The sequence below is a fragment of the Ambystoma mexicanum genome, chromosome 6q, assembly GCF_040938575.1.
Source record: "Ambystoma mexicanum isolate Mex_15411 chromosome 6q, UKY_AmexF1_1, whole genome shotgun sequence".
Lineage (NCBI taxonomy): Eukaryota > Metazoa > Chordata > Amphibia > Caudata > Ambystomatidae > Ambystoma > Ambystoma mexicanum.
The window spans coordinates 1,355,609,077-1,355,630,756 of record NC_090937.1 but is presented as its reverse complement, the minus strand read 5'-3'; the positions used below and the strand labels follow the sequence as shown (position 1 = coordinate 1,355,630,756).

General features: G+C 42.5%; 1 protein-coding gene across 1 annotated transcript in view; it reads right to left on the bottom strand.

Annotated features, from left to right (window-relative positions):
* The window catches only part of STK32B (serine/threonine kinase 32B), a 2,582,157-nt gene that overhangs the window by 357,545 nt on the left and 2,202,932 nt on the right, over positions 1-21,680 (bottom strand). Inside the window, exon 11 of the mRNA XM_069631970.1 lies at positions 12,811-12,875. Coding sequence (XP_069488071.1) covers positions 12,811-12,875 — 65 coding nt within the window. The remainder of the gene's footprint in view (positions 1-12,810; positions 12,876-21,680) is intronic.

Sequence of the window (21,680 nt, the reverse complement as noted above, 5' to 3'; positions counted from 1 at the left end):
CTTGGAATTAGGCATTACCAAGATTAAATATAAAAACATATTGAAACCGTTGGTGTTTTGGCTAACGGAATTGTGGCGGGTCAGAAGAACACCACTGACTCTTTGGGAACATTGTAAGGCTGGGTTCTTAAGCAATAAGAATAATGCCTAACTTTCCCTATCTCTGTGTGGCACCCCCTACCTACTTAACTAAGGTGCTTGTCTGTCATATGTGAATTTCGGAAAGATAAACGTCCACAGTTCAAACTAACCCTACCACTATTTTAACAACCAAAGATTGGAGAATTACTCACTTTCCCATGAGCTTGCTTCTTGCAAGTTTCTTCTTCTTGATTCTTCTTAATATGATTTTTTTAAATAGTGTATTGTGACTTCTTTGATCAGTTCATATAACTCCTTTTGAAATGTGTGATATTGTTGTCCCTTCTAAGAGATTGGTTTCATGAACCTTGAACAACCACTTTGCTCTTTCTTGATGGAAGATTCACACTTGTGTTCCCTCTATTCCTTTACCTCATATGGGGTTGTTATCCCCTTCCTCAGGGTAGTGATACCCAGTCTCTGTAGTTCTTTCCCTTTAAATTATCTTCTTTTCTCATCCATTCATAGAATTATATCTTTGTATTTTGACAGATATTCCACTCTGCACTTAGGTGCTGGTCCCCTATTGCGAGTTTCTTTTACAATTCAGATTATCTTTGTATTTCTCTCATCAAACACTCTGCTTTTCTCCCCATCTCATTGACTTCTTCAGTGTCGACTTCTTTCATGTTTCTATTATCACCATCATTTAATTTTCTCACTTTCTCCTAGATATGACTGGGAGGTCTATGAACAGTGCCATGACAATTACCCTTAGGTCTCTCTGAAGGCATCATGAAGTAGACACAGTCAACATATTCCAATACTCAAAGGTTTTATGGAGTAAGGCCTAACTTGCCCTATGTTAAGGTGGGATTTCCCCACCTAAAGAAAACTAAGAATAGTCTGTGTCAGAATGTCCAAATCAAATAAGTCAGTGTCCAAATCCTATACCTGCCCTTACACCTAACTGTATATAATGTGTAAGGATGTCAGCATCTAAAGAAATAGTGTTTGAAATAAAGTTCAGAGCTTCTTCCAGGTATTGACTTGTAATCAGCTTCCTCTTCCATAAGTTCAAAACAGTTCACAAAATATCAGGGTTCCATTTCACAAGAGTTCAAATATTCCATTAATACATGAATACATAAATTGCTTTCCAAAGCTATTTATGTATTCATGTATTAATTCATTTATATAGCACACATAACCCTGAGGTATCTATGCACTTCAACTTAAAAGATTGGTTTCAGTGCTTCAGATTACAGAAAAGGAAGCATAAGAGGTGAATTACAACATCGTGGAACGTGCAAGCTAAATACATCATACGCAAAGTGCTAAAGAGAAGTACATGGTAATCACATCCATAGAGCCTGACCCTATGTTGCAGGGTGGCAGCAGCGCACAAATGTGAGACTCAGATCTGTGGGCAAATACATGGTGCCTACCCCATGTTGCAGGGCAGCAGCAGCACTCAAATGTGAAAAAGTCCAGCAATGAGCAAATACATGGTGCCTGCCCCATGTTGCAGGGCTGCAGCAGCACGCAGATGTGAGCGTCAAATCAGTGGGTAAATAAATGTTGCCTACCCCATGTTGTAGGTTGGCAGCAGCACACAGATGCTAAAGTCAAACAATGAGCAAATACTGGCGCCTACCCCATGTTGCAGGGCGGCAATAGCACACAGATGCGAGAGTCAAACCATGAGCAAATACATGGTGTCTATCCCATGTTGAAGGGCAGCAGCAGCATGCATGTGAAAATAAATTGTTATGGGGCACTATCGGGCTTGGAGGAATGGGATGAGGGGAGGGGGAAGGAGGAGGACATCTAGGTCAAGAAAGGGGCAGTTGGTGGGCACACACAGCATCACAGGCAACCAGGGGAGGGGTGGAGGGCAAGCACAGCATCACAGGTGACCAGGGTGGTGGGGGGCACACATAGCATCACAGGCGACCAGGGGGGGTGGGGGCACAAAAAGCATCACAGGCGACCGGGGGGGCTCACTCAGCATCACAGGTGACATGGGGCCGTGGGTGCACACACAGCATCACAGGTGATCAGGGGGTGGGGACACACACATAATCACAGGTAACCAGGGCAGAATGGGCGGCACACACAGCATCACAGGTGACCAGAGGGAAGCTTACCTGAAACAGACAGGGAGCTGACAGGGGCCTTAGGATTTGGCCTTGGGATGGGGGACGGCCAAGCTTTCAGGCCTTCTGATAGGCCAATTTGTGTAACACTCCAGCCAATCACATCCACAGCACAGACAAAGCCCCAGGCACTCCAGGGTTCCTTCCTATCTCCACACCTTTTAAACCTATATGTTGAATTCTTTGGACAGACCCTTAGCAAACACAATGCACATGTCCACTAATATGCAGATAACAGACATATATACTTCCAAATGTAATACCTTCACATATCCACACCCGTAAAACCTGTCTCTCCACCATCACCAACTGCATGGCCACTCACTACCTCAAACTCAACCCTTCCAAAACAGAATACCTCATCGTCTGTCTGCCAAAGCACAAACCCAACCTCATCCCCTGGATCCAATACCTTGCCACAGACAACCCACACATTTCCCTCTCCACACCTGTTAAATCCCTTGGCTTCATGATCAACCCCCACCTTTCCTTCGCACACCACATAGCCACTGCCATCAAAACATGCAATCTACAACTACACCTCCTATGCAAAATAACACATATCCTTCCTCCTGACGTCTTCCACACCACAGTCTAAGCACTGGTTCTCTCTAAGCTGTACTTTGGAAAAGGTCTCCACACTGGACTCCCCATCAACACCTATGTCCCCATGCAAGCCATGCAAAATGCAGCAGCCAGACTCATTCTCCACCTACTTAAATATTTACGCATCACCCTCACTCTTGCCCAGCTCCATGGGATCCCCATACCCCAGTCAATTGCCTTCAAAGGAATCTGCATTGTATTCAAAGTCATCTGCCTCAAAAGTCAAACTCACATCCATCCCCCATGCCAACACCAGACAAGCAAGTGAACACCTTCTACAGATTTCGCTATGCAAACCCACATGCACACAAAAACAAGCATTTACCCACAAGGCACCCAGCGTATGTAACACCCTACCTCTCTACATACACGCAGCATTCTCCATTGCCACATTAATAAAGAGCCTCAAAACAAATCTGTTTCACCCCAAATAACCCTGCCCTCCACTGCTATCACTTGTCTATCCTAATCTTCCTATTCTTTCCTGAAAACATTTTGCAACTTCTTTTATCAACTCCTACCTTTTCAATATTTGAACCATGTAAGGCACTCGAGAGCCTCTGACTAGGGCCAGCACTAATCAAAAATGAAAATGAATAAATAAATGCAATGTGCATCCTCCGACGAGCTGGGGTTGCTCTCATATGCTAGCCATGGCTTGGGTGGCACAGGAGTAGCACCTAAACCTGATCACCTCACATGTTAGAGGCAGAGGTAAGTCACATAAATAGCAGTCGTCTGGCCTGGGGTCTGTCCAAAATGTCATGTGAATGCCAAACTCTCAATGTGTAACACATTTCTCGTGCTAATTCAATCCACATACAAAAATAAATAGTTTAACTTTCTATAATATTGCCAGAAATTTGGAGAAATAGTATTAGTTTTAAGACATTTAAGGAAAGAGTCGAACATGGCCAGCCAATCAAAATTTGGCCACATGTCTAAAATATATGTAATTTCATAGTTTTTGGAACTAGCTTCATAACTATGCAAATTCACATTCGTCACTCTACCTAGAATTCACAAGGAATTATGCAAATGTATACAAATTTAAGTGAAGATTTAGTCGGGACACTCCCTGATCCTCGAATGTTGCAGACCCTCCTTCCATAGGTTCAGCCATAAACCAACAACTAATGTTGCCAGACGTAACATTCCTTGTCTCTGGAGTGAGAAATAGTTCTGCTTTGCAATGGAACCATCCACCCTAATGTCTTGTGTGAACAGATTTACAATGTGTTGTGAAAGAGATCAGGACCTAGGAGCCAGAGATATTTCAAATTCTAGACTGCAGTGTTTTGAATGGCCATCTTCCTTCCCGTTTCCACCACCTCAAGCCCCCATTCTTTAATGCCACCATTCTTCTCTTCATCTTGGAGCTGCCACAGCATCTCCTTTAGGCCAAGGAATGGTATGCACAGCTTCATGGGGCATTTTGAGGAACGTACACTCCAACATTCATCTTTCCCGCTCCTCATCTCCCTGACCAACCTGTGAAAACCCCCAACAGTGTTTTAGCATCACTCTGAAACTGTAGGTATTGGGCTGCCTCAACACCAAGTGGCCGCACTAACAGAACAAAATATAACATAACATATTAACAAAAATGTACCACTTGCTTTATTCATGTTATAATTTTTCATCAAACAAGGCTTGTAACATAAAATAGTGTTTTACTTTTGTGTCTAAGGAACTCTTTTACTGCATTTTCATTTTGTTAAATGAATTAGTGCACTTAATGTATATTTGTCATAGTGAACCATATTTTATGGATCTTTATTCAAACCCCTCCTATGTGACATATGTTACTAAGTGGACTCACAAGTAGGATACAGCCCCTTCACAGATCAGGAGGTCCTAGCCACCCGGTAATTGCAGCGAATGGAACGCTCTCCCACCTACCTTAAGATCAGAAAGCTCATACTGGATCTTCCGCAAGCAATTAAAAACGAGTCTCTTCTCACAAGATCAAGAAATGAGACATGGCCGACAGACCAGCTTGCTGGCCAAATATCCTCCACAAGCTTTCCTGCAATGCACCAAATGCGCAACTACTGAATTGCCTTTTATGTAATGTTTTCTCTGTATCCAGCGCCTTGATTCCCTCTGGCTTAGTGTGCTTTATAAATGTCAAAATGAATTAATGAATAAATAAACAATGAGGATACATCTCCCTAAGACCTGTATATGACCTCCTGTATATGAAGGTGTTTAGGAGGAAACATTCGATTCCGGATTGAAATGGAATACATAGCTGCATATATACTTCAAACACCTGGCCTGACATGTTATGCGGTAGAATCTATAGAATGTGATGAGCTTTCATTTTGGCGTATAAGTGACACTTTAGAAAGTGTCACCTTCATGAACCAAAACTAATGGCATATGGCAAGGTTTATGATGCATTGTGGATGGATGACAAGTGTGGAGGAATACATATTTCGTCGTGCAATTCTTATCAATGTTGATACACCCTATGCTCATGTGCTTTTAGCGCATGCTCTTTTTTCATGGCATTGCCTATTCGTCATGTCTCATGTCACTCTTTCATGGAGCTGAATATGCGAGTGCTCACCTCTGAGTATGTAAGTGTCTCTCCCTTTGCTTGTTGGTACTTCTTTCCGATTCTTCTCCCTTTACACTTGTCTGCCACTGTTGGCTGGTCCCTAGGCGTTCGGCCTACATATACATCGTATGATAACAATATCAGGGATTTTAAAGTTTAATCTGCCATTTAATAACAGAAGTATGGCCATCTTGTAGTTTAGTTTACTCACTCACTTAGACACTGCACATAACAATGCTTCGAAAATAGTGGCACTACCTAGCCATTAGATAAAAAGAATCTGGCCAATGGGCTGAATACTTGGGCATAAGATTATAATGCCAGGGAAAGGCCCATCCTTTGGCTATGCAAAAGCCCAAACTGATGGCTTTGCAAAAAAATAAAATATTTGCAAGGTTTCTTATATTTGACCATTTATCGGGGTTCGAATCCCAGTAGGGCCAAGCTCAGCCTTTCATCCTTCCGAGGTCAATGAATGAGCACCACTGACCGTGGATAATAATAAGCAGCGCTCAGATACCCGAGGTTTTGTAGCACTATATAAATGCTAAATTATTATTATTATTTTTTTGTGGATAATTGGGTATGAGAGCATCACCTTGTAGAAGTCATGTTGAGCATTTCTAGATAATCTACAGACCATTGTAGACTCCTGCTTTCCTCCACTTTCTGTCAGTACCGTTGCTATGTTTGTGATCCACCTATTACCAGAAATGGGCAGATGATGGCAACAGTGGGCAACATGGGGTGATGAGGCCTTTAGAGAGTATGTTTCCTGCCATATTTATTAATATCTTGCAGGTGTATTATAGGTGTCAGGAATGGGATTGTATTGTGCTTATTATGTTTCCCCCTATTCTTTGTGTCTAGCAATTCAATGATTCGGTGTTATGGAAACATATGCTTAATTTGGTACATTTCAATTTAATTTTAAAGTGTCATAAACCTAGAACACACACACCTCCTCATCAACCTGGAAAATGACGTCGCAAGCAGCAGCCTTTCGAAATGAGATATCCTCCAGAACCTGGACACTGAGGAACAATGCATGCGGATTCTTGAATTGAGAAAAAAATCAAAATTCACACCAAACCTTCCGGATGACAAGGCCATTGACATTTTTCATAAAGCTGTAACACTGGTATTGCACAACCTGGAGGACAACACCAGAAAGATAAGGAACAGAAACCAGAATAACCTTAATGCAGAGGAACTAAAATCCCTGAACAAACTTAAGAAGAATCCCAGAATCATCATTAAGGAAGCAAACAAAGGTGGCAACATCCTTATTCTGAACAGACTGGACTACATTGCAATGGCCACGACACACTTAGAAACACCAAAGTGTTATGATCTGACGGTTTATTCATACAGCGCCTATACACAATGTGTTTCAAAGCACTTCACAACAAGGGTGGGAACAAGGGAAAATACAAAACATTCTTACAAGCCATCAACAACAAGAATGTGAAAATAACTATCATAGTCAGCCTAGCGACAATTCAGAGTGCAAGTGCTAAACACAAATAGGAAGGAAATGGGAAACAGACAGGCGACTAGCACTACTAGGCCTGACGATGTTTCTGATAGAGCCGGGAAGTAACACAAATGTGGGGGAGAGGGGAGGAGAAGGGGGAGAAGAACAAAACAAGCGACTATTGTACCAGGCCTGACAACATTTCAGATAGTGCTGGATGGGGGGTAACAAGTAAGGAGGGGGGAGGAGACTAACAAAGTTACTATCACAATAGGTCCAGGGACCATACTGATATAGTAAGTGCATCGAAAAGAAAGAGGGGGTAGGAGAGAGAGAGAAGAGGGAAGGGAGAGGAGAAGAGAACAGATAATAAAACAGTGCAAAAGAGTAGAGAAGCAGAGCAGAGAACGAAAACAGTTGCAAAGGTCAGTGAGGCACATAATGTTGCAAGGGAACAACCACAACAAAAATAAATGGAGGCAAGGATTCAGGAAGACAATGGGCACAGCATGATTCCGGGCCAACCTGAGTGGGAGACCCAGGGAGGGTCCAAAATGAGAGTTGAGTGGGTGAAGCCTCAAAGTCAATCCAAATGTTGGCAAAAGACATTGATGGTGAGCCCTTGGTGAATCAAGACAACTCAAGCAATGGAGGGGGGGTAGGAGGGCACAACATGCATTGCGGGGGACATGGGAGTAAAGGAGGGGCCCACACACCCATCATGGGACTCATGGGGGTGAAGGGGGGCAAACACAGCATCATGGGGGACATTGGGTTGAAGGGGCAAACCCAGCATCACAGGGGACATGGAGTGAAGGGGGGGCACATACAACATTCCAGGGGACATGGGGGCACACACAGCATCACAGGGGATATGGGTGTGGAGGGGGCAAACACAGCATCACGGGGGACATGGGGTGTAGGGGGCACATACAGCATCACAGGGGACATGGAGGTGAAGGGGGGCACACACAGCATCACAGGGAACAAGGGGGTGAAGGGGAACAAACACAGCATCACAGGGGACATGGGGAGTACACACAGCATCACAGGGGACATGGGGGCACACAAGCATAACAGGGGACATGATGGTGAAGGGGGGGACCGATACAGCATCATGGGGACATGGGGGTCGAGGGAGGGGCAAATACAGCATCACTGGGGCCATGGGGTTTAAGGGAGGGCACACACAGCATCACGGGGGACATAGGGGTGGAGGGGAGAATGTCATGGATTGTGACCCGCAGAAGAACAGGGTTGGCCGAGCCGGCACCCACAGCCTTAACCAGCCTTGTATGCTATGCCGGAACACACAGTTGAGGCCAACGAGATGCCTTGCACAATTCAACTCTCCAAGTGACTAGTTTCCACGTTAACTGGCAAATATAATCTCATGCATCTTATTGTTTGCGCCGTCTCACTTAAGTTAATCATGGTCAGTGCTGACGACACTTATGAAGTGTCCCGAGATGAGAACTCCAAAGAGCGAGGCACTACACGCTTCCCAATAGATCAGATTATTCCATAAGTGTCCAAGGCGGACACCAGTCATCTGGCCTTTCATAACACATAGCTAAGGACTCTCCCCTCCACCTCCCCCAAATTACTACCTGACAAATAATACGCTTTACTTGATCTTTGACATAAGTATTGAAAGTGATTATTTACATGCGATCATATTAACTTTCATTGTGTATATTTCCACATATATAATGTATAGTAGAGCTCACAACTTGAGACAGTTGCCCTGGGGTGGATCGAGCGATAAATACATACAACTATTTAGAAAGGATATTCCATAGGAATGGAAGCTGGTCGCATCATATCAAAATGGTATCAAAACAGATCCAAACATTGGCATCCGACCCTACAACCACAATCAGAATACAAGATAATGAGTTAACGTAGAAATGTAATAAACGAGGCCTTCTGACTGACAATGAGCTTACCTTCCTAAAACCTGATCACTCACGCATGCCAACAATCGACTTCTTGCCCAAAGTACATAAGCAATTCACACAAATCCCAGGCGGCTGACTAATTCTAAGTGCCATTGGATGGGTGACCAAACCTGTTGCCCAATACATCAATAAGGTAATTGATACAGGGCATGAGTATTTAATCAAATCACCTTGAATGTAAGGCGCAAATGTCTAATTCATTCACCTGGAATATACTCAGCACACAAGACTCGGCTCTCATTATTCACAAGAGCCCATGCATCAATGGATTCAGCGCCTGCTTTGAGTTCAGTTCCCCCACTATAACTAGCCTGTATATGTGTTATTGGGCAAAGCAAAATGTTTGCATCATTTGCAAATGTAACTTCGTGTGTAATTTGAATATGTTTCAATGTAAGCAAATCTTGAAATATTACAGACCTATTTTAATTTCGGAAAGTAGGTATCAGCAAGAGCATTAATGGAATGATGGATCCCTGCTCTGATTTTGTTCCGGTGTGTCCTGCTGCCTGTTCCAGGGTTCCTGCGGGACAACACTCGAAAAGTCCTGTGTGGTGAGATGTAGGAAAAAAGTAGGGAACCCTGTCTGTGTTGGCGCTGGATTCCTGAAGAAGTATACCTGCTGCAGTAAGTGACCATGTGCTCTAAAGACAGTAGCTACTTCATGCTAATAAAATCAACACTACACGCCAACGAAGTAGTAATACTCATAATTTGCTTGTGCTAGACGCTTCCTCATCCGGTGACATCAACTGGAATCCAGTGCCAACACAGACAGGGTTCCCTTCCTTTTTCCGATTGTACTTTCGAACTTAATACAGACATATTATTGAATATGTAAATGGTTGTTTGTGTAAGAAACAGTGAAATAAATGCAGGCAGGTCATTTTTGTTTTTGTAGACAAGATGTCTGTGGCTGTGTAACATTGTGGTGACTTCCCCTGCATAAAACCGGAGACCACTGTTGATTTGATTACACCGTTAATTTAAAGTAATTTGAGTTTTGATAAAACCACCTATGTCTTTCCAAGAATTGTAGAGTTGTACTGTTAATTAGGGGGCATTAGATCAAGGTCTCCTCCTGACAGATGTGCACATGACATATATGCAGTGACCAAAACATATCTTACAGTTAACATTATAAAAACAAATAATCATTCTTGCTTTCTTTACATGTGTAATTGTATCTTTATGAAACCCAATCACATGCACAATGTATCCAGTAATGATACTTAAATATGGTGTGATGGTGCTCACATAGTACCAACAAATACGAATATACTACTGCATGTGGTCCCTCAAGCAGGTAGCGTTTCTTTGCTTCAGACTACCCGAGGAACCTGACTAGTACTGGTACAGTGTGCTCCATGACTTCTAACAGGAGCCTGCCCCTCTAAGGCACAGGATTGAAAAAGTATTGGGCTGCAGATCGAGTAGGAATATCTTCTTGGAGATAAATATATATGGTACAAATACGTCTCTGCATGGCCTGGGTGCACACCTAGAAAAGTGCCATTTGGGGGACTCTAAAGAGGCTGTCTTTACCTGATTGACTTGTGATAAAAGAAGCATGTATTTCTATTTCTAGCACAGGTCAGTGAGAGTTAGAGATAGAAAGCATGTATCACTGATCTGTGGGCATCTGCCCTGATACCGCTTGGTACTGAAGCATTCACTTTTTTTTTAAAACCCTAAAACCATAATCTATGTAGCACTGTTTCCCAGGGCAGTTTCCCCATCAGGCACTAGACTTAGATAATATTTAACGAAAGTGGGGTGAGGGGTGTTTATATAAAAGTGGTGTCACACTTGAGGGGAAGGCTCTAACAGGAAAGAGCTAATCAACGTAATTGTCTAGATCTAGCATGGGTCCGGGCAAGTCCTGGGTGAAAATGTAAGAGCCCAATTTATTTATTTATTTTATTTATTTAGATTTGTAGCATGCACTGCAGCCCTTGGGCATCGAGGCGCTATAAGAGGAGCTTAAGAAGGCTTGATTCTGGGTTACATGAATGCTGCCCATGGAAGGTTCTTAGACAGGGTTATACAACGTAATTGTGACACAGATTACGTAGTTACAAAAGCTGTGGTAGTTAAAGCAGGTTTAGTACAGACATATCAGACAAAGAGCATAGTTTTGATAGCCTTACGGAAGGCTGCATGAGAGTCAATCAGCCTAATTTGCAGAGGTAAGGCGTTCCAGTTGTATGCAGCATGAGTAGGGAAGCTACCATTTTCAGTGATGTAATCACAAACATTTTCAGTGATGCGGCGACACTGAAATCACAGAGATGTGCAGGTGATTCTAATTTTCCCCAGGTGGTTTCTCCCAAACCTACCCTTCATGTAGTGATCCACAGTCCTGCAAATTAGACCCGCCCTTCCCTGTGCACATCTTGACAGACAGAGTTGGTGTAAGCTGCTGTCTTCTGAATCCCTTGTCCCACATGCGTGCCAGGATATAGAGTGGATATCAGTCTTGGGCTTATCAAAGATGTCTTCCCATCCCCAAGTTTAAGATAGACATCCATCATCAGCCCGTGTGAAACAAACAGGTAAACAATACATTCTAGAATCTTGAAATCCACGGTGAAGGCGGGAGACTATGAGAGGTGGGTCCTCCTACCCTGAAGTACATATAGTGAAGGGTATCGGCCTCATCCAGCATCATACAAGTGTCTCACGTAGCACATATATGACCAACATTCTCACAAGGTGAGCAGAAACGTGTACCACGCGCCACAAGGTCCATACTCAATCATTGAAAGAGAAGTTACCCATGAAACCACCGTCTCGACTCCACTCGAGACATGCTGCGCCATGCATAATAATGGGGCTGGGAAATGAAAAGGGTGTAGCATTATCTGCACGAAGAAATACATCCAGAGAAAGGAGAACATGTGTCGTGCGGCTCATCCAGTCCAGTAAAAATGTATACAAATGTGGCGAACCATCAAGGAGACGTGCAGCACTGAATAGTAACCCTTTATTTTTTCTTGGTCTGAAGAGAACTGTCAAAAGCACTGGGCCCTGTAGACGCCAATTAATTGAGAAAAGGCAGTATAATGAATCCGACCTTTTTCTGCATAGCCCTCATCAAATCCTCTCTGAAAATACGGTCACGTGTGCTCAAGCATTCCAACCTTCAGAAGTATCAACTAACAAAACACTTATTTCGGGGGCGGCTCTGCAAGGATGGCCCTCTTTCCTCAGACCACAGGCGATAGAACACATTTGAGCCTTAGCGGTTTCCTTGATTCCTGTTGAAACCAGTAAATGAGTGAAGCACTCACTGATCTTTGTTATCTCTAACTTGATCAGTCATGAATGCTAATCTCTCACTATACGCCTACGCCGTATACTACAAATACCCAGTCTCATAACAATACATATACATCTTGTTTACTCATTCGCTCTCTCACACAATCACTCACACTTGTCACCACATTTTATAATGACAGTAAAGCACATTTCATTTTGGGAACCATCTGCCTTTTATAATGAGGTGCCCACCTGCTTAGCCACCACCTACAATTCGGTTTCTTCATCTAGTCATGCAAATCCCATGTGATGGGTAATACACATGCCTGGGGAAGCTCCTTAGCTTTTGGCCTGACTTTGCTCTGTTAAGAAAGCAAAGCCATGAGGCTTTAGAGGTAGGGGGTTCTCCTGAGAGCATAGATAGCATTTACTTCCGTCCTCACAGCCATTTGGTGAATCTAAAGCATTCTGTTAATTTCCTAAGGGCTAGGATACACAAGCATCCTCAGTGACCACGGGACAGAAAATGCAATAGTGGTCTGCGGCAGGCATTGCGTGTGGCCCCCGTTTCCATGCAAAGCTTCTCTGCTTCCGCTGTCACTTCGTTAATCAGGCCTCCTGGCTGACGGGAGAAGGCCCCATCCTCTGAAAGCAATCTTGTCACCCCACCTTACCCAGACGTTTGATGAATGCACTTACTTTTCTCGGTTGAATATGATGAATTCCTTTCGCACTGTTTCTAGGCACTGCTGCAGGTGAACATTCTGAAAATAAAATAAAGGCAAGGACAGATTGATCACTGACAGCAGCAAAGCACACCAGGGTCACAACATTAGAATGGGTGGCAGGCAATCAGCTCAGACGAATTATTCATGTGGTGTTTTTCACAGACGTCAGTCCGTAGATTAGTGAGTGTCAGTATTCCTGGGGGGGAAGTGTTGGCATTGAATGCACACACACAGCACTTCTAGGATGACAGCGCTTGAGCACGAAGGATACGTAAGCCCTCAGAGCCATTTATAGAATAGATAACACATGCAGTGGTGGTTTTCCTACTGGAAATCTGAATGCAGAAAGGCTGGCAAAGTATGTCCAACTTTTGATAGATTTGGCTATGTGTTGAAGTGACTCTTAGTAGACACACAGCCACATTGTATATGAAATGTAAATTGCATGCTAGGGACCAACAACGTTAACACACATGTGCTGTAGAGTCCCCTGCATGTTATTTTAAATAGTCACAATGCCGAGAGGAGAAGGAACAATTAAAATGCGGAACCCATTTATTTTGCAGATGCATGCAGATGTCATGCTGGCATAAAACAAAACATGCAGACAAAACGGAGGCGGAATGCCTGGCGGATATTGCATGGCAGAGATTTTATCTCCTCTCCGTACCCCTCCACCATCTTGTCCTGCTACAAAATGGGGCAGAGCGTTGAATGGCTGCATTAAAGCATTATCGCGCTCTTTCACGCCTCCATTTAATGCACCTCCCTATTTAAAAGGGGGCATAGTGAGCGTTATTTTATAAGGGATGCTAATTGCACCTAAATAAACATGGGTGTTTCTTGACTAAAATGTTGGGGGGCAAAACTTTCACATTTTAGGAGAGGGGCTAATGTCAGACGGTGGGGGAGAGGCAAACTTACTGGTGTGATGCATGCATCAAACATCTTTATACATTCGAAAGAGACTGTTCTGGTGCAGCTTCAATGTTACAAGCAGTTATCACTCTCCTTCACGTCTGAATGAAACCACACACTTAAGGACTGCTCTGAGAATGAGCTGTCTCCTATACCCCTCTACCCTTCCAATCACTCCCTGACATTTGAGTACTAACATCCATCACAATATTAATTCCCTAAAAATGTAAATGCTTTAAATTAGTAATTGCTGGGCCTTTGTTAACTGTGCAGCCGCAGACACTGTTTGTTGTCCATGTCCTGTTCTGTCTTGTCTTGTCCTGCCATGGCTCTGTAGGACAGCCAGGTCGAAATAAAATAAACCAAAATGTGAAGGGGGGGCTAAACCCAATCTTTCCAATGGTTGGTGCGCCACGGCACACAAAGGACCACCAATGTTAGTGCTTATGTGCCGTGAGGCCCCCTGCATGCTATTTTAAACACTCACAAGGCAGAGGGAAGAAGTAAAGAGACAAGCATGGAAAACTCATTTTTACTCTTTCATTTTCCTCTCCATCTAGTGAAAAAAATTATAAAAATGCCACCTGCACACTACGCTATGCAGGTGGTATTTGTTACTGGCCATCCTCCTGGTTTTGAGAAGGTGCAAAACCGATGTTGATTCTAAAGGAATCCATTTATTGTATTCTTACAAAAACATGTCAAAAAACAAAAGTACTGACAAGACAGGAGGACTGCACAGTGGATGTCTTATCCCTCCTCGGTGCCCCCCGCCCCTTCGTCTTCTCACTGCTTAAATGGTGCTTGCTTTTACACCTCCATTTAATGCTCAACCTTCCTGTGGACTCAAGACACGATGAGAATACAAACTGATATGAACAACAGGAGATGCTTAAGCTACATGTGAGTCAAAATCTGGAATACTTTCCCTTAAACCCTTTTTACAAAACCAAAAGATGAAATGAAATACCCTGCACCGCATCAAATTTAGAGTTTACTAATTTCGTAAAATGCATAACCAATGCCGACTATATGTTTGCAATGGCTTACATGCTTCGCAAATTATTTTGCAAAACATTGGTTTACGTGTTGATTTACAAATGTAAAAAAAATGTAGTTCTGCAAGTCCATTTTCACTTCAAGTTCTAAAAATGTGTTAACATTAGCTTTGCCTGGTTTACGCAACAGATAACCTTCGCAAACTTAACTTTACTCAACATGTTGTGTAAACACCAATGGCACATCAAGTTTGCACTGTTCTACACCTTGCTATCGTGGTTTACAAAAAAAGTCGCAAACTTTTAAAATCTCATGTTTACTATGGTTTACAAATATGCAAAAAATGTATAAATGTAAACTTTTCTCATGGGTTACATCCTTGTAAACACTTTGCAAACGGAATGTATGCTCATCAACATGTGTAAGCACCAAATAAACCTCAGGTTTGCAAATGGTTTGCAACATTGCTGTAAATATATGGTTTTGTAACGGTTTACACATAGAATATGTGTAAACCTTTGTTTTCATACTGTGCTCAAAACTCTTTTAATACAGTGTTTCTCACTAAAAGACTTCACATTGAAAGCTAAACCTATGATGGTTTTCTGTGTAAGAAGACATGGCACAATCACACAAGGAGTGGTGTAATACTGTCACATCCATCACATGCAATGCATTAAAAAAGCTGCTGGGTAGTATTACCATTGTAAAGCAAGAAACATCATGCAACAGTTACTAATACTCTCTAACAATGTGCTTCAAGCTACTCTGGGTGGTGAGAACATATTCGAAGGGTAGGGTGTTAAGACATTGGATGGTCCAATGTGCCTAAGAAATCATTCCACATTTCAGTGTTGAAGACACAGAAAAACAACATAACATTGGATAGTTGAGTTGAAAGAAATGAGAGCATAGCAGAAACTCTAGATCAAACCTGATTTTAAGAACACAAGCAATACTGTGTTAGCCTCATAAGAAGTAGCCTCTGTACATTATTAGTGTATTCTTCATTAAATATATGTTTTCTTATGGCTCTTGCTCAACATTTGCAAACCAGACATTCATACATTTAAGTAATCAGGTAATCACACAACAGGAATCACGTACAGTGGGCAACATATTTGTGTGTGATTTATCAAACGGACGGCAATACAGATCGAGGAAACATAGCAAACACGACTGGTACTTACTATAGAAACATCCTAGAATGTATGAGATGTTAGCTATAGTTAATTTTTAGGTTTCGGTTTAAAGCAACACCTGCTGCTAAAAACGAATATCAAGAGTGGCAACCGACGAGGATGACATTGCCAGATGGATACACATACGTGCATGCATTTCCACACTTACGCTGTACGGGCAACTTTTGCCCCAACACAATATAGTGGGCTGTTATTTAGATTTAGCAAGTGTAAGATTGTCAGGTACGGGACACATATGTGTTGCTGGAATTTGGCTGGTTTATCTAACTGAATTGTCTTGTTTCCTAGATGTATCCCTCCCTAATGCTGGTGTAATACATCTTTATTTTTATTTTTTAAATGCATTGAGCTGCTCTGTAAGTGTTTAGTGAAAAGAAAACACGCTTTTTGAGATAGCATCTGCTTTGTGTCAGATCAAATTGCTGAATCAGTTACATGTCCATAACAATAGTAGAATAATAATAGTAAGAATTATAATAGCGATGTGGCAAAATTAAATATCAATATATTTGTTAGCTGATTGAAAATGTTAAAGTATTACAAGTTGAGCTATTAACATTGGCACAATGTAATAATAACATTACAAAAATAATGCTATGCCATGATGTTGTTGTTTTTACAATTAGCCTTTAATTAAAAAAGCTACTTATATCAGTGACTGAACATTTCTGAATCCATGATTTCATGAATAAATATGATTAACTATAGTTGACTATGACTTACTATGATGAACTACTCCGTAGGTATCTTAGTGTGGATTGCTGCTTTAGTTGACATGCATCCCGTTAGCTTTGGTCCTCCTGAAGCATTACAAAGGGTTGCCACTATCAGTTATTCTGGGGTATTATTGGACGTGTAGGTGATCAAGAGAGAAAGAAGAGCAAGTGGGGTACCTGGTAGTAGAGTGCTCGGGTAAAAGGTATGAGATGGTGGTACAAATTGAAAATGTGTAGTGGATGCTGCAAAACCTTAGGAACTGTAGGTTCCCCCAGCCTACTCAATTGAACTGTAAACAAAACAGATTGTTCTAAGGAAAAGCACTTCCACATGAGTCAAAAATAATGAGCAAGAAAGTATCAGTTACAGTTGCTATAATCCGTGTTTTAATCACAGGTGTACATCATGTAAATCAAATTCATCCAACTGGAGTCAAATTTGCCCATGTAAATCAAATTGATCCAACTGGAGTCAACTTTTCCAACACGTGTTTCGACCCGACTTGGGTCTTCATCAAGGCAAGGCGGAATAACAAAGAGAATATGAAGTAACAAAACCAAATGTGATGTGTTTAAAATCACACATAGGATATAATGAACAGACCAAAATGGTTGCAGTATAATGAACACAGACTAATGAAAATTGCGAGGAAAAAGGAGTAAAAGAGGGGATCCAAGTTACATGTATCATTGTTAAATACCAACAGAAATGTGGGCAGTACCAAATGGTGGAAATAGTAAACAAGTGTAAAAAACAGACACAATTGAAAATTAAGATTATGACAAAATAAACAACCAATATGGGAAAGAAAAATATGGTACAAATAGCAAAGAAAAAAGAATCAAAGACAAACCAATTAGTAAATGATATACCAATACTGAGTGCATGAACATGATAAAGAAACCAAAACAGTATTCGAATGACTGAAAAACCACACATTGCGAATGCCAACTAAACAATAAGAACTTGGACATAAACATGCAATGCACTACAGGTGCCAGAATGCAACACGCCACTCCATCAAATCAAGTGTACCAGTACACAGTCCCACCTAGGCCTATGAAACACCTGGTGAGACATGGGGCATGCATGCACACACTGATTGTGTAGTATCCACATTCATGTACCATCACTCACACATGTCAAATGTCATTGGGCCTCATTCCAAATCCGGCGGTAACCGAGCCGGAAAAACCAGCACTTGCAATGAATTACCGCCTATGTGATTGCCGGTATCGCCGGGGCATTACAACCCCAGTGACCCAGTAATTCCGGAGGCGGAATTCCATAAATCCCCATTCCCATGGAGTCCCATAGCACTCAATGGGGATGGGGACAATGGAAACACTGGTTCCGTCTATGACGGAGCCGGTGTTTCCATTTCCGTCTGCAGGTTGGTGGTGTTACTCCCGCCAGGTCAGACCTGGCGGGAGTGACACCTCCGACCTGCAGAACTCAGAATCAGCCGGTCCAGAAACAACGGTGGCATCGGATTTACCGCCACTGTTGTTTCCAGACCGTCAGCCTCATAATGAGGCCCATTGTCAATGTGAACAAATAGTCACAGGCAATACCACCTGTGGGGTAAAATCTCCCACCGCTCATAGACATGGTTTGAAGATCGCTCTTTCAACCCTAACAAGATTTTTATCCCAACCAACTGGCTCGTCAGGTTCGGGGTTCTTAGATCTTCACCTGAAGCAGTGCTTCGTAGATTGTAGAGTCATGCCATTTTGTTGTTTGTACAATCCAAGCGCGGATCTGTCGGCTATCACTCTCTTCAATAAGCTGGAGATACACTCGCCCCTATTCTGCTGTGAATAACAGATTCTTGCTCTCAGCACGAGCAGAAATTCATTCAGGGATCCCCACTCTTTCCAGTCACAAGCTAAGAGCAGGAAACACCTCAGGACCAGTTCACTCCTAATCTTTCCAGAGTTTATAGCCGAACAGGTCAAAGGCTCCTGGCCCACTGTCCCTACCCGGGCAACGGTTTCCACTAGTAATGCTGTTACGTTTTAGGCAGGCGCTGTGATCTATCGGCTGAATTGTCCAAACCGAGAAAGGTTCAGATGGCACCAATTCTCTTATTTAGATTTCCACAGAGAGTCTTTAGAGAGATGCCAAAATAAGCTTTCATAAATGATAGGCTAGATTAGGTGTTTCTGAAATGGACGCAATGCTTTTGTTGCTTAGAGGTGTTATTTTTTTTCCTTTTTAGAGAATCATTCTCTAAACTGTAAAAAGCAATTTCAGTGTGTTTATTAAGAGCAATATGCAAAATGTTACCTTTATTGGGCAATGTTCCTGTCACACCGCACTTCTCGCACAGACTGCAGCTCACTCTGTGGCTCGCTCCGCCACCGCAGTGATGCTTTAAGGAGATGTGCAGGCACTGTTAGACAGACTCCACCATCCAAGCACAATAGGACTGCAAACAGACTCGCTGGCAAAACGCTGGTGAACACAGACTGCAGCTCACTCTGCTACCTCTCTCCACAGCCCACTACGCGGCCACAGTGATGTTTTAAGGAGACGTGCAGGCACTGCTAGACAGACTCCTTCCTCCAAGCACAATAGGAACTGCAAACAAACTTGCTGGTGAACACAGACTGCAGCTCACTCTGCTGCCCCACTCTGCCTGTGCATTCTGTCTGGCTTGGACATGATGTCTGGTAGTCATATTTGCTCTGATGCTTGCATGTAAATGTGTGTTGTATGAGTGCACATTGGTTGTTGTCCTGCCACAGTGGCTTGTATTTGTGTGTGCATTGGGGATGTGCTAATGTTCATGTTCTCACTTTGCCACATGATCAGTACTCATGTGCCCATGTGTGTGTCAATGCATTCTGTGTTCGGTACCTGTGCATGGCTTACTCTGACCCACTACCCTGGAATCTGTCTGTGCATGAACCATTATGAAGGGGTTGTCAAGTGTTGTACGCGTTTACTTAGACATGACTACCTAATGTGTAAAATGGATTTCAATGTTGTTTCATGGTTGGTATTTGTCAATGCTGTTAGTTTCAGCTCAGTGTAGCAAGGCTTGCCCATTCGGATCTGTGGCAGGCAAGACTTGGCACTACCTTGCCAGTGTTTGTGGGAGTGGATGGCAACAGGAAGTGCCTAATTTTAAATGGATTGAGTTTTCCAAATTGGCCACCGGTGAACTTCCAGTTCTTGTAATGACATTATTTCCGGTGCAGCTGTTACGGTTGCTGGTTTTTGTGGCACTGTTAGTACTGGTGGCAGCGTTTCCATCAAAAGACATGCTGGATTCGCTGTTATCGGCATGTGTGTTCCCGTGAAACACTGGCATTTTCTGTTTTCCCTGGTGTTTCCATCTTGCCGATAACACAGTTTCTGCCATTGAGGGATGCGTGAGCCTGCAAGGTTGCAATATGCCAGTGATTCTGTTCCTTTGGTTGCTGGAAACAGTACTACCGGCATGACAGAATCACCGGCATCATTCCGGCAAACTCATAATGAAGCCCATAATCTTCACAAGCAATGTCACTCATTGTTTATCCGAAGTGAACAGAACCTGCACTCTAAAAACTCAGTCAAAGTATTCAAATAACTAATTCAATATATCTGTGAATATATCAAAATGCATAGACACAAAAACAAATTCAAAACAACTTGAATTTAAAATGATGAAATGACAGTAATTACTAACGTCTTTTTCAACAACCCCTTGTAAATAAACGCACTGTATCTATTGCTAGAATTACATCCTTCTTGAGAAGATCTCATTAGTTGAAGCACCATCATCTGGGGGTTACCAGCTCATACATTGTTTTGCAGCATAAATTAAGCCTGGCAGTGAAACTTTAAACCAATCTGAACTTCAGACTATGCTGAAAGAAACTGGGTGAAGCTCTGGATGTTGACAGATTTCAATTACCCCTTTATGACAACATTTGCGATTTTTGTTTTTTCAAACATCATACTCAGGATATGTAGCTTCATTGTCCATCAATACACTCAATTTCTTCATCGCCATTTGACATTCAACATTAAGATTACAGTTGCGCATCATTTCATACGTTTCTCTCCTGTAATTTGTGTCCAGAAAACAAAACTATTTTTATACTTATGAAAACCACAGCATAATTCCTTCAAGATTAACTCGTCTTAGAACATTGGTTATATTCAACTGAACCTCTCTTGATGACATGTGCATGCTGCAGTTCTACCACCCATTCATTTACCACATTCTAAGCACCAACAAGTAGTCAGCCCAGGTTTCAATTCCACCAGGTTTAAAAGGACTCCATTTGAACTACATTTCTCTCTCATATTGTTTTGACTTGTTTAGTTCAATTTTGTTTCAATATGAGGGCTTAATTTAATATCCGCTGGACAGAAAAGTATTATCATTAGCCCTTAATTATGTTACACTCAGAAATCATACTAGCAAACTGTGCTTAGTTTACTTTGGTGTGTTGAGTTGAGAACAGCTGTTCATTCTTCACTTTTGAAGTATCTATCTGTGCCGATTTTCCATAAACGATTTACTAAGCCTGGTGGACCTGCAGTAAGTAAACATCCCTCTATTATAAAGGGGGCTTGTTTCACAGATTATTTTGAATTCAACATGGGTTAACCACAGGCATCATCCCACTGTACGTCTAATATTTGGTCACATGCGCGGTATCCGAGAAATTCTTTTTACTTCACTTCAGTACAGTTTGTCTAACACTGCTTCTTTTAATCATGTCTAATGATAATAGGATGAGAGCAGGGAACCCCATCTGACAATGTGTTCAGCTTATGTGCTTCTTGGCCAGGGAATATCCAGGTGCTAGGAGGATACTGGGAGATGTAGGGCCCAATTCATAGAATCTGGCACAGGAGCAGCGCAAGCGCCTCGCACAGAGAGGGAGCATGTGCCACGCATGCACCAGCCGCGGTGCAAAACAGCATTTCCGTGCACCACGTATTCATGGATTTCCAGAGCCATTACCAGGGCCGTGGCCCAGTGAACATCCAGCAGCGCCAG